Source organism: Ailuropoda melanoleuca, chromosome 19 (genome assembly GCF_002007445.2).
Source record: "Ailuropoda melanoleuca isolate Jingjing chromosome 19, ASM200744v2, whole genome shotgun sequence".
NCBI lineage: Eukaryota > Metazoa > Chordata > Mammalia > Carnivora > Ursidae > Ailuropoda > Ailuropoda melanoleuca.
The window spans coordinates 12,636,722-12,650,276 of NC_048236.1; the positions used below are offsets into that span (position 1 = coordinate 12,636,722).

General features: G+C 37.8%; 1 protein-coding gene across 1 annotated transcript in view; it reads left to right on the forward strand.

Moving 5' to 3' along the window:
* Positions 1 to 564: 564 nt before the first annotated feature.
* Positions 565 to 13,555, forward strand: part of HCRTR2 (hypocretin receptor 2) — a 99,412-nt gene continuing 86,421 nt past the window's right edge. The window contains exon 1 of the mRNA XM_002923075.4: positions 565 to 960. Within this exon, the coding sequence (XP_002923121.1) occupies positions 738 to 960 (223 nt within the window). The 5' untranslated portion in view covers positions 565 to 737. The remainder of the gene's footprint in view (positions 961 to 13,555) is intronic.

Genomic DNA, 13,555 nt, shown 5'->3' on the forward strand with positions numbered 1-13,555 from the left:
GTTTGGAGAAGGGGGAGTGGAAGCAATATCTTCAAGATTTAGCGGGTGCTAAGTTGGCAAAGCCAGACAAATGTGACAATGTTTGCCTGAAATGACTTTTGCATAGTCCTGCTTGAGGAACACAGTGGCTCCTCTTCATTACTTTAATGTTGACATTAAAAAGACAAATGCATCAACAAATCCTATATTAACCATGGGTGGACAAGCTTGTCCTGTCTGTAGACCTACACATGTCTGTGTATGGGTTGTGGATATTGCACGTGAGAAATGGAGGAGAAAAGTAGAAAAGCGGGAGATTTAACCCACGGAGAAATAGGTTAAAATAATTTTAATGACTCCCCCCTCCCCCAACCCCTTCAGCTTCAGCTCTCCCTCAGCGCGGGGCGGAGGCTGTGAGCTGCGGACTCAGTGCTGGAATGAGGAGTAACTGAGCCCCAGCAGAGCCCGAGGTAGCTTTCTCCTCCCGGTGTCATTGCTGCAGCTTCCAGCGCCCGGTCCCTAGTTCCTCAGCCGCCTCTCTTCTCGGTGCAAAACCGTCTGCAAAGACAGGGAAGCCGCCGCAGAAGTTGCCCGGCACAAGACTCCGGAGGCATTGGCTCAGTAACTTTTCACGTCATTTTCTGCTCTGGAGCCCCTTCTCGCGTCTCCACGCCGCCTTTCGCACCGCAAATCACAGTGCTCATGGGGCAGGCGAAGAGCGGCTTGCGGCACTGAGCGGAACCGGACTCGAGCCCGTGATGTCCGGTACCAAATTGGAGGACTCCCCCCCTTGTCGCAACTGGTCATCTGCTTCGGAGCTGAATGAAACTCAAGAGCCCTTTTTAAACCCCACCGACTATGACGACGAGGAATTCCTGCGGTACCTGTGGAGGGAATACCTACACCCGAAAGAATATGAGTGGGTCCTGATCGCTGGGTACATCATCGTGTTCGTGGTGGCTCTTATTGGGAACGTCCTGGGTGAGTCTGGTCCCGGGCAGCCCTCCAGAGGGCTGTCACGTCCCCTCCGCCCCGGGCTGCAAAGGCTCTGAAGACCCCTCCCTCCCCCTGGGATGCAAACAAAGAGGTTGCTGCTCTCGGGTGGGGTTTTCTATTAAAAAAAAAAAAAAGTTTTCTGATTTTCGGAACCAGGACCGAGCTCTGGAATGGTAATTCCTCTTTCTGCAGGGAGAAGCGGGGAAGCGCGTTTCTTTTGCGATCACCTCGGTTACAGGCGCCGAGAGGGGGGGCAAGGACAGGGTCTCCAGGTGGATTTTGTTGAGTGGGGGGAAATAAGTCATCCTTTTGTGTAACGTACCGGGTGTTTCGGGCGCTTTCCGGAGAGGTAAAGCTGGTAGAGGACAAAGCTGTGCTCCTAAGGGGCAACCTCTCTGTGGCCATTGAAGTCACAAAGGATTTGTGAGCTAGGTAGAATGCCCTTTGGTGAGGAGGTTAGGCGCTGTCTAGAGGTGGTAGTGAAATGGCAGGGAGTGGAGACAGAGGCAAAGAACGGAGGTGCACTCACGCACTGAAGCTGAATTAAACAGGAACCATGCCAGGAGCCAGCAAGAAGGAGGGGCATCTGAGAAAAGTACCAAAGAGATCTCAATCATTCATCCGCCTATCCATTCATTCATTCATCCACTCAAAAAAAAAAAAAATATATNAAAAAAAAAAAAATATATATATATATATATATTTTTTTTTTTTTCCAGAGCATGCTTGTTGCCAGGCTTGGGGAAATTTTGTAATGGATTTTTCCCCCCAAAGACAAGACCAAGCTAAAAGGCTAGGCTCCCTATTTGTCCCTGAGTTCATACGCAAAGATAGATTTCCCCAACTGTTTCCCAGTTCCGCACAATTTCTAAGTACCAGGGAGGGGATACAGTGCAGTATGGGGCTGTGGTAATGGAGTTGTTAGGGCAGCTGGGGAATCCACTTAAAGAAAAGGAGCTTTGGAAGGGAGGGACGACTTAACATGAATTGTGAATGGAAGGAGCCTGTACCTTGATGAATGGAGAGTGGGAGGCGTTTCAAATGCAGAGGGCAGTGTGGAGGCAATCTCTGTTGAAAATGACAGGAGGAGATGGGGGAGGCTAGAAGATGCTCTTGATTTTTAGTTATAAAAAAGGGAAGATGAGTGAAATGAGATAGACTGAGTGGCTTTGAAGTCCAAAGCAAAGAATTTGTAGCTGCAATGGAGGATGATTAGGAACTTACCCGGTTTCAGCACTAATCTGATTTTTACCTTCTCTCTGCAAGTGTGTCAGTCTGGGTAGGAAGCATTCAAAGTTGTCTCTCACCAATTCAGTAGGCAGAGTAGTTGGTGTATGTGACTGAGAAGCATTCTGAAGAGAGTTGGTAGAATATTATTTTTTAAGAGAGATAAAACCCTTTGAAAACTTTTTTAAAAAATAATACTGTATTATTTTCAGGCTGCTTTTGTTGATGTTTTAAAGGTAAACATATAGGGAAATCTTTGGGTGGTGCAAACAAGGTGGATGAAGGTGAAAATAGACATGCTTAGGGTCCTTTGCTCTAAGGATAAGTCTGTTAATAATAATGTCTTTCTTGTTTCCCTTCCTGGCATCCATTCTTAGAGTTACAACTATTAAAACACATGGCTGCGAACCTAGAAACATATCACTCTATTATGCCAACACTTAATGATCAGTAAGTAATCTAAATTGAACATCCATTGAGTACCAACCGTGTGCCAGACCCCTTGACATACACCCTCACTTAAACCTCAAAGTAACCCACATTTGTCAGAAGAAGTAACCAGACTTAGAGAAATGAAATGGCTTATTAAAGAACATGATTCAGATTCAACTCCATTTCTTCTGACCTCAGATTCAGAATTCTCCATTGATATTCCACTCTAGAGCTAGAAAGCATAGAAGGAATTCTTTGTTCCTTGTTATCTGCAAGCCTATTAAATGTACTTCCTATTCTCTCTTGCATCTATGTCCACTGTTAATAAATTACCATGAAGGGTTAACAGCTCTGTCATTGTCTCCAACAAAATCCTATCCAGAGAGGAATGTTATTGCATTGCAGTAAAAAATTTGACCTGTTTTGCAGGAATAGCTGCAAATCATAACTATTTCCCTTCCTTAATTTTTATTTCAGACTTAATCTCTGTGATAAAATTTGTTTCCCTTTGCTGTTCCTTTATTCTGGCCTTACACAGAATGTTGATGCATAATCTTCATACTCTAATTGCACAGTTTAGGGGTACGTGTTTGCAAGCCTGGGGAGTGTTTTAGTCTCAAGAAGGACACACCTCTACAGCAAGACTACGTGTTTCATAATGTCAAGGAAAAGAGCACTGTCCACAGCCCCAAGTGCTGAAATGGCCAATTCCATTCAGCTTAAAAAGAAAAATGTACTCAAAGCACTGTGCTCTCAAGATACTGACAGCTATTTTCTTCAGGACTAAATGACACTGAAATCCTCTCTGGCTGAACTGAAACCCATTCTTTACTGACATATTTCCTGAAAGTTGATGAAGTTTAAGTTTGACATTTAAACAAATGATCAGTGTGTCATTACTCACAGACAACTTCCTGCTCTTTGATATCACTGTCAAATTTGCAAAACGGATTAGATTGAGAATTGCTTTTTTGCCCCTTTGGTAAAAGTAATTTTATGCATAGAATGGCAGGACAAGGCATCACATTATTCATGCAAGATAAAGAGGCAACCATTAGGTATGAAGGTAAAAGACCACGGTGTAGGCAGCAGATGTAATCCCTGACCTGTCGGGTCCACTCACCATTTGCACTTTCATGTAACTGACTACTTGGAAAATTTCAACCCTGTTGAACTTTCAGATATAATGTGATCAGTTAGAAGTCATTTCCCCCACAATGTCCTTTTGTGAAGTGATGTAACAGGATATGCCCTGAGCAGAATGACAAAGGCTTGATCATCTCCACCTCTTTTTATTCTCTCCAGGTTCCTCTCTCTTGTGTCCCTTCTTGCATCTGTATCATATGTTTCTTCCCATTGATAGAAAGCAGTTTTCTGGAAAAAAAAATGCAACATGTTATTCAAAATAAGACTAAAGTTTCTCTACATTAAATTTCATGAGTATATGCATTCTAACAAAAGACATATGCATGTCTACTTATAGAATTTTAGGTCATAGGAAAGAAGATAGGACAGAGTTCTTTTTGGACACTGTGTTTTTCCAGTATCTTCAAAATTACGCCACATATAACCTACTCCTAAGTATGTCTTGTACTATAGCCAAACAGATGCATTCAATTATTTGACCAGTACATTTTGAGCAATATTATGTTTTTAAAATTAATGTGTGTTGGGGGGAGGGCTCTTGGGGACACTCAGAGGAATATATTTGATATTATTCCTATTTTTTTGTCCTTGAGTTGAAACTGGATGGAGTGATGGGTTCTAGTCAATTCAAACATAAACAGCTAGAGGAAATGAGTAAGTCTCTGCCTGTCTTATTTCTGGATTCAAAGATATCATGATTTTTTTTTAACCTGGAATGCTTCTATCTTTCCTGTTGTTGTCTCCATATGAAAAATGAGGAGAACATTCAAAAAATGACATCAGTTTAGCTGTGCTTCTTGCTTCTTGTGTGACAATTAGTAGGTTATTGAACTCTCCAAGTCTGTTTTTTTCTATTTAAAAATTAAGGTTGATAATGCGGGCCTTGTAGAAATCTTATATATAATATAATATATACAGGAGTACATGCACCCACCCACACATGTGTATTTTTCTTGACACGTAGTAGACACTAAATGCCAATTTCTATCCCTTTATTCCCACTTATTGAAATCTCTCCCTGATGTAATTTGTAGCCATCTTCTGCCTCCATGGCCAGTCTGCAGCTCTGTAGTTTTTTAAGACCTCTGTTCTGCCTTTTTCTCAATTGAGAGGTTTCCTAAAAGCTATTAGTAAAATGGAGTTGGCACATGTTGCTCTCCTTTTCCGTACCAGCTCCACCCACTCATCCCCTAACAGGTGTTTAGTGCCTTCATACTAACTACTTAACATTGCCTTCCCAGCTCTCAGTGAAAGTCATTGCTAACTATCAGGATAATGTTCTCTTTCAGCTTAAATTTGCCTGCACAGGGTCCAATTCACTCAGAGTTATGGGTTGTTGTTGGGTTGTTGTTTGGTCTATCACTATTAATGTTTTAAACAGCATGTTTAACACACACATACACAGGTAATACTCAGTTGAAGCACATTGCCTATTAAGGGATTTACCCAATAACATCTAAACTAATTGGGTAGATGAGATGGGAGGATTATCTGTAATGGGTTGCTTCTTACAGAGCTAATCATATGTCCCAAATATGGAACTTGCAAAGGTATAAGTTCCTACTACTTCTAAGCCTAAGAAACATTTATTTCTTGCTTCTCCTAATGGTCAATTCATATCTGTGGGTGTTTCTAAACCCACCCTTTTCTACACAGGAGACAGAAAGAGGTTAGAGATAATACATTACTCATTTCTGCCAAGACCTGATAGAAGTCATGAATGATCTTTAAAAGGTAGTATTAGCCATTGAGCTCTAAACTTGTGTTTTTTTAGTTACAGAATGTAAAATATGCTTACCTGAATAAGAAACTGATTCCACCACACTTTGACTAAAAGCATAACCACCTAGTTTTACTGGGTAAAATAAATCATGTTTTTGATTTGAACAGAATCTCAGTGATAACTTTTTAAATGGCTATCTCATAGATACCAGCAACATTTATCATTTACAGACAATAATGAAATAATAAATGCTACAGATAATTTAAATGTAATGGATTTTTCCTATATTTGGAAAAAAATGAAGACAATGAAATAATGAAAATAATACCAATTTTCAAAAAAGGCCAAATCCAACACTCAAATACAAATACAGCATTCCAGGCTTTAAAAGTTTTTATTGATTTCATTAGGACATACATATATATTTACATTGATTTTCATCATTTTATATTCTAGAATATATTTGCAAATCTTCACATATTACAGCTATGTTAGCATCCCAAAGCTCCTGAATTCTCACTCAGCTCCCCATATTTCAGGAGTATCCACTGCTGGTGTTATTTTACAAGTGAAAAAAGATTTTTCTATCTTTCTTCTTGTAGCATAATGACATAGCCCAAAACTGTAGGGATGCGGGTTCTATGAAGTACTGGCTCACTAATAGGAGTCAGTCAGTGACCTGTGTTGGGGGAAGCCGAGGACTCATCTCTAGTTCCCCTTCTCACTGCAAAGGAAAATGAAGAATATTTATTGAGTACCAAATGCTAAGTCCTGAATGCTAAACTCCAAAATCATCTATGTATTTTATTGCTGCCTCATAACAAACTTATAAGGAGGAGATTAATAGCTTTGTTTTACAAATGAGGAAAATGAAATTCAAAAGCTATTTTAACTTGTTCCAAAGTTTAGTCAGACAGTAAGGAGCAGAACTAAGTTTCAAAAATGGATTGATCGAGTCCCATGGCCCAGCCGTGTTCCATTACTTCATCCTGTCTCCCTTGTTTCTCATCTTGACTCAGAAACACAGAAGAAAAAAGAGTGGAAATGATGCTTAGATGTGCCCTCTAGACGATTTACAGAGTTGTTTCTGGCATGTTGCCATGCTATATCTCTGATAGACTACAGTTCTTCAGCTATAAGGATGAGCTCATTTGATAAGCTAATCAAGGTCAGGCTAGGGTTACTTTACAAGAGAAAATTTCAAGGTAAAAGAGGTGCTGCCAAAAATGCTTTTGCCTGTTCGGGATGGGGGTGGGGTGACTCATTGGATAAATGTTAGATAATTGTGGCCAAGGATTATTTAGTTATTGAATGTGCTATCTTTAGATACAACTTAAGACTGAGAACCTAAACATTTAATATATCAAATAATCCAAATATATATTTTTTCCTTTTTTTTTTTTTTGGTTTTCAAACCTACTCATGTATGTTATTTTTCTTTTTCTGGTATAATGACTGTTTACTTTTAAAAAAAATCAGAAGTTTCCATTGATTTGATTGAATAGGTCAGTCTTTATATCACATAATGGTGTTCTTGGAGCATAATGGTGTCTTGTATGTCCAAAGAGCATTGCCCATCACACCAGACATGAAATGACCTTTAAATGCAGACAGTGGAACACTTTGAGGTGCTATTGGATGAAATACATGACATATATGACCAGTCTTTTGAATTGCTGACTCTTTGGGCTGAATTTATTCATTTTACTTTTGTTCCCAATGAGGGATTATGTTTTAACCAAGTAAATGGATATAGGATATATATTTTAAATAGCATTAAATTTGTTTCCAACAGAATCATTTTCTTATAAACAAAAAACAAACTTTCAGGATAAATATGTACTTAGTTCTCAAAAAATATTTTGGGATTATCATCACTGAGTCTTTTCCAGTAATTTTCTTTCAATATTAAATACACATGAAGAATGTTTAATAATTATGTAGTATTTTACTCTTCAGAAGACATTGTTACATATATATTATCTCACTTATTCTTCACAATATCATAAGGTAGGTCTCATTTAATGAATCAAGTACTTGAAGTGATTTAAAATTACTTTAAAAGTTTGAGTAACTGGAAATATCAAGGGGTTGTATGTCAGCTTGGGAAAAGCTTGCCAGTTTCTTGTATTCCTAGAGACCAGGGTCAGGGATGCTAACCACCTTTGGCCTTCAGCTATGATGTCTTTGATACCTGATTTTGTCAACGTTCTGAGTACAGATGCACATAAATCAAATTCACAAACCTGGCAAAAAAAGGAAAAGAAGGAAAGAATTCCAGCGTTTTGACTTAAAATAAGAAGTCACTTTTATGAATCTTAGAATAATACTTGAAGTCTCTTCAATCATCATAGTCTTTTCTGATAGTCATATCTACATGAAGAGCTTTATTGGTTTGAATAGCTAGGCTATGCCATAGTAGCAAATAAACCCTGAATTTTCATTGGTTTTATTTCACAGAAGTTTGTTTCTTGTCTAACATTTAATGTGGGTTGGCTAGTCTGTTTCATACAATGACTCAAGGTTGAGGAGTCCCTCATGTTTTATGTAGCACCTTAACATGTGGCCTCCATTGTAACCAGCCTCCAAACTGGTTCTCAATGTTCCCACATCAACTGACAGTCATACCCTGTGTAGTTCCTTTCACACTGTGCCAGAATTGGTCTGGGTGACCAATAATGTATAGCAGAAGTGATAGTATGTCACTTTCAAGATTACATTATAAAAGGTTACAGCTTCTGCTTGAGTTCCCACTCTCTCTCTTGCTCTTGGATTTCTTGCTCTGGAGAACATAAGCTGATTTGTGAATAACCCACATGGTAAGGAATTGAAATATCCAGCCAACAACCATGTAGGAAATGTGGCCTGCTAACAACCACATGTATGATCTTGGAAACAAATCTTTTATCCAGTCTAATATAGCATCATCCTCCCCTTACCCCATAGCTTGACTGAAACTTAATGATACACTCTGAAACAGAACTATGTTATCGTATTTTTCATAAACACTTTTGAAGCTGTGAGATAAAAATTTTTTGTTTTAAATTTTTTAATTCAGGGATAAGATGTTAGGCAGCCTATAAAGTATCAAGCAGCCTCATGGTAGAAGAATGAACTGGAAAAAAATACTGGCTCTAAACTACCTTTGCCAAATGTCAACACATGTCAGTCATGCCCATAATCATTTGGTCAAAAACAGTCATATTTTATCAACTTAACTGCAAGTAGGACTGGAGAGTATAAGGGAAAACTGTCTTTGTTAGAGGAAGTATAAGGGAACACTGTCTCTGTTTACGCAATAGTTAAAAGTATTTTTTACATGCGTGGGCTCAGAACAAAGGGAGTTGGAAGAATTAAGTACCTAACGGCATAAGCCTAAGAAAAGCTAATTAGATATATCCACTTCACATTTTGGATCTCTGCCAATGGAAATAACTTAAATATTGGGAGACTTTGTGCCAGTTACTGTGCTAAGAATTTGGGTACAAAGATAATAGAAACAAGGAACCTACACTTCAGTTGAAGAGACAGACATATTAACAGATAATCTCAGTATAATGTGACAAGTGCTCTTGATAGATGGGTTACATGATGCAGTGGCAGCATGTAAGAAGGACACTTAGTTCCATTTGGGGGATTAGAGAAAGTTTCGGGAGGAGATGACACCCATGCTGAGTATTAATGCACAAATTCAAGTTACACAGGTGAAAAAAATTGGGTAAGGATGCTCTAAGCCGAGGAAACAACATGAGCAAAATCAAAGAGGCGTGAAATAGCATGGGCTATGAAGAGAATGCTAAGCAATTGGGTAAATCCAGTGTAAGTAAGTACAGATGAGGAGAGTGAAGGGGTGAAGCTGGAGCAGTAGATGAGGATTGGGTCACATACGGGCTTGTGTACCATGCTGGAGATCTTGGCTAGCTTTGACACTGCAGTATAAAGGGGACCCTTTGAAGATTTAAGGAGAGTGCCATCATTAGTTTGGGTTTTTCATGAAAGCATTGTAGGGATAATGTAAAGAATAAATCTAAAGGGATAAGTATTTGTGAAGGTTTTCACACCGGGATTTGTGTCCTGTTTGGAGCTCATTTAATCAAGTTTCTTTTAATGAAAATGAAATTTGATAATAAAAGACATAATCAATATTTTCTAGGTAATTACCTCTAGGAGGCTAGAAATGTCACTTGCAAGATCACATTACAAAACATTACAGCTTCTGCCTTGAGTTCCCCCTCTCCCTCTTACTCTTGGATTTCTTGCAATTATGTTGCATAAGGAAGGAAAAGAGAAAAGCAGAAAGTGAGAAATGGAAAGGAAACAAAGGAACAGAAGAGGAAGATGACTAAAATATAGGAAAAACTGTTGCTATGTCTGCTTTGTGGACTATTTCAATTTGAGAAGTAACTTCTCATTTTTAATGCTTTTTTAAAAGATTTATTTATTTTTTGGGGGGGGGTAGGGCCAGAGGGAGAGGGAGGACCTCAAATAGACTCCGCACTGAGCATGGAGCCCAACGTGGGCCTCAACCTCACAACCCTGAATCATGGCCTGAGCCCAAACCAAGAGTCAGATACTCAACCAACTACACCACCCAGGTACCCTGAGAAGTAATTTCTCTTTAAAATAATTTTTCATATGTCTTTCCTGAAAGAGATACTTAGGACTCTTACATGCCATAGCTCTATTAACATTTTCCAGTATTCTATATAATTTTTCACTAAAATAATTTTTGTAATGACTTATTTTTGAGGTTTTGATGGGTCACTATGCTCCTAGATATCCATCTTTTGGGCTTATAAATCATTTTTTTTTACCTCATACTCAGATGCAAAAGATAAAAATTTGAGACCTGATGAACATTTTTCATATTTTCCAACTAAAGCTCCAAATTTTTACTCCAAATTATTTGTAACTTTCTAAATATGTTCATTTGAAATTTTATCTTCAATGGGAATGTCATCATTCAAATAATCAAAATGATATTATATTGACCCCAGGACAGCCCTTAGGGAATTATAGGGAGCATTTCCCCACAAGTTGACATGGTAACACTTCAAAATTTCTAAAACTGCGGTTAATTTAAAATCCTTTATTTGCTATTCCTTGCTCACAGTGGGAATACAGCAGTGATTTAAAATTGCAGCATTCTTTTCTAGATTTTCAGTGAGTTTTTATTCCTACTCAGTGACTATAAAATGAATTTATAAAACACATGGTTTACAACCATGTAGGGCTTTGATTTTATCACTACATTGCTAGAAATGGGGTCAGAAAGCCATTGTCTATAATAATTTATTTTATCAATTTAGAATGAATTTGATGAGTCATTACTTTGGTAGAGAACCATATTCCTTATAAATACCATTTTGAAGCCAATTTGTCTTTCTTAAAATGTGCAGATTGTGCTGGTCTTTCAGAGACAGAATTAGAGAGGTATGGTTAAGTGCTTATCAAACAGTTTTGCCATTGGGTAAAACTGAGTCACCTTTTGGTTACAAAAGAATGGCTAAAAACTTAAATCTCTCCAATGAAAATCCTTGCTATAAAAGTTCCCCAATCTTAGAAAGCTCAAAAAGAAATATATTAACAAATTTCCTGCTGGTGCAGGAGAAAGTCTTTATAATTATTGGGACATTTATGTGCTTGGACTTGATTTATATTTTAGACACAGGAAAGCCTAGAAAGACCTTGTTCTTTGAAGTCATCAGAGATGGTGAGGGTGACTCATAGATTCCTGAAAGTCAATAAGATTACCTAGTTTATAAATCTGTGTTTTCCCCCAGGCATGGTGAATTTTGCAACTGATCAGATGGGAAGCACAACTGTCTCAGTAGAAAAGGGGAAAATAAGAATTTAAGAACCTAAAAACCATGTGTACACACACAGGTATTTGTGTTATATGACTAATATGACTTTAATGCACCCTAGTTGTTTTTATTTTTTCATGCAGGATTAAGAATCTACCTTACAAACTTGAAAAATTCTAAAAACTCTATATAACCCCTTGACTTTGACAAACTTAAGAGATTTTTTCAACTATCCTCTGAGTAAATGAACTAGCCTTTAGGGATGCAAAAGAATATATACACCAGAGATGAGTAAGTCCCTGAATGAATGTCCATGTAAGAAGGAATATTCTTTGGGTGATCCATCATTGTAGCATCATTTCTTTTCCTTGAACTGACTCAATGTATTCTTGCTTTAGAGTCTTCATAATTTATAACCTCCTCTGACCCTCTCACAGCTGACTCCTGCTCAGCTCACCTGTCACATCTTCAGAAAAGGTCTCTAAGAAGGCCCACTCTGCATCACCCTGAATCCCTCTTCATGTATTATGATACCATCCCTTTATATTTTTCTCATAAAACTTATTACTATTTGAAATTATACTGTTGGTTTGTGAATTTTTCTATTGTCTCCCTCAAGTAACATGTAAGTTCCATGAGAGCAGTTTCTTAATTTTTCTTTTTTTTTTTTCAGGTACATCCTTAATGTCTAGAAAAATGTCAGGCATGCAACAATATTTTTAGCTGCCAAATAAAATACTGGACTTCTACCAGGAGGAATTCCTTAGGAATAGTGTGTGTGTATGTGTGTGTGTGTGTATTTTAAACATTGCAGGCTTTAAATTACTTTTGCATAAAAATTCAAAATAAAACATTAATAATTTGAGCTTTCAAATATCATAAGGAATATGCACATTAAAATAAATATGTAATTATAAGAGTAATAATTATGAGAGACCAGTTGTAAAATTTCTCCCAGCACTGAGATCCCCTTGATATTACCATGAAACTATTTTGCTCTTCCCATGAGAAGAAATGGGATTTATAAACTGTGGCAGCTTTCTTCATTTTTTCTCAAGGAAGTTACACCAAGATCCTTCCAAATAAAATGCCATATTTCTGCAATAACTGAGAAGAACATATACAAAATCTTTACTTAAGCTGTGTTTGTTTCAAAGTAACTTTTAGATTCTGCACTTCCTGCAATTAAAAGGACCAAACATATCCCCCTCTGAGCCCAGGATGTTTCAGAAATGTCCACAAAGTCTCAGGTTTAGGAATTCTTTGTCATTCTTCCCCATTGCCAGTGATTTATGCCAATTCTGATACACCAGACTGTTCAGATAATTGAAAAAAAAATCTACTTTCAGGTAGAGTGCAAGAGCGATGTTGGTAATAACTGGATACTTCTAGACATTTCATTTAATGAGGGATAAGGGGACAATAATCCCTTTTGACTAACATCAGTCTTCAGTTTCCTGAAATATCTATCAAATTATAAATTTTTTTATAATTATAAATTTTTAAAAATTGAAGTGCAGTCTTGGGGCACCTGGGTGGCTCAGTCTGTTAAGTGTCTGACTCTGGATTTTGGCTCAGTTCATGATCTTGGGGTCCTGAGATGAAGCCCCACATCTGGCTCAATGCTCAGTGGGGAGTCTGAGTGAGAGTCTCTTTCTCCCTTTCCTTCTGCCCCTCCCCCCACTCATATACATCCTCTCTCTCAAATAAATCTTTAGGAAAAAACTGATATGCAGTCTTGCACAGGGATGAGAGGTATTGCTAATTCTAGCAGATCTTTGACCTGTTGAACCGATAGTATTAGTATTTCTTATATTATGAATCACGTGAATTACAGAAATATTAGGTTTTTTGGAATTGCCCTAATTACATAAGTCTTCAACAAAAATATTTACCACCCATTGTCTTAGTTAATCCTACAACAACCTGTGTGATAGAGCTATTAACTTTCTCCTTTTCCCAGGTAGCGATATTTAGTATTAGAGAGCTGCTATCATGTTAGTTGTTTGAATAGCTTTACATATTATCACTTAGCTTCCCCATTTCTGACCAGTAGGTAAATACAGATCTCTGTTCTCCATTTCCATTCCTCCTTTGATAGCACAGCTATGCTAGTACACAGAGCAAGTTGAAAAAAGTGATGTGCATAATATAAGGAAAATACAAATTCTTATGCACATTTTTTTGCAAACTCAACTGAAGTTTCATTGTCTAATCACCACTGCCTTAGTAATCGATAAGTCAT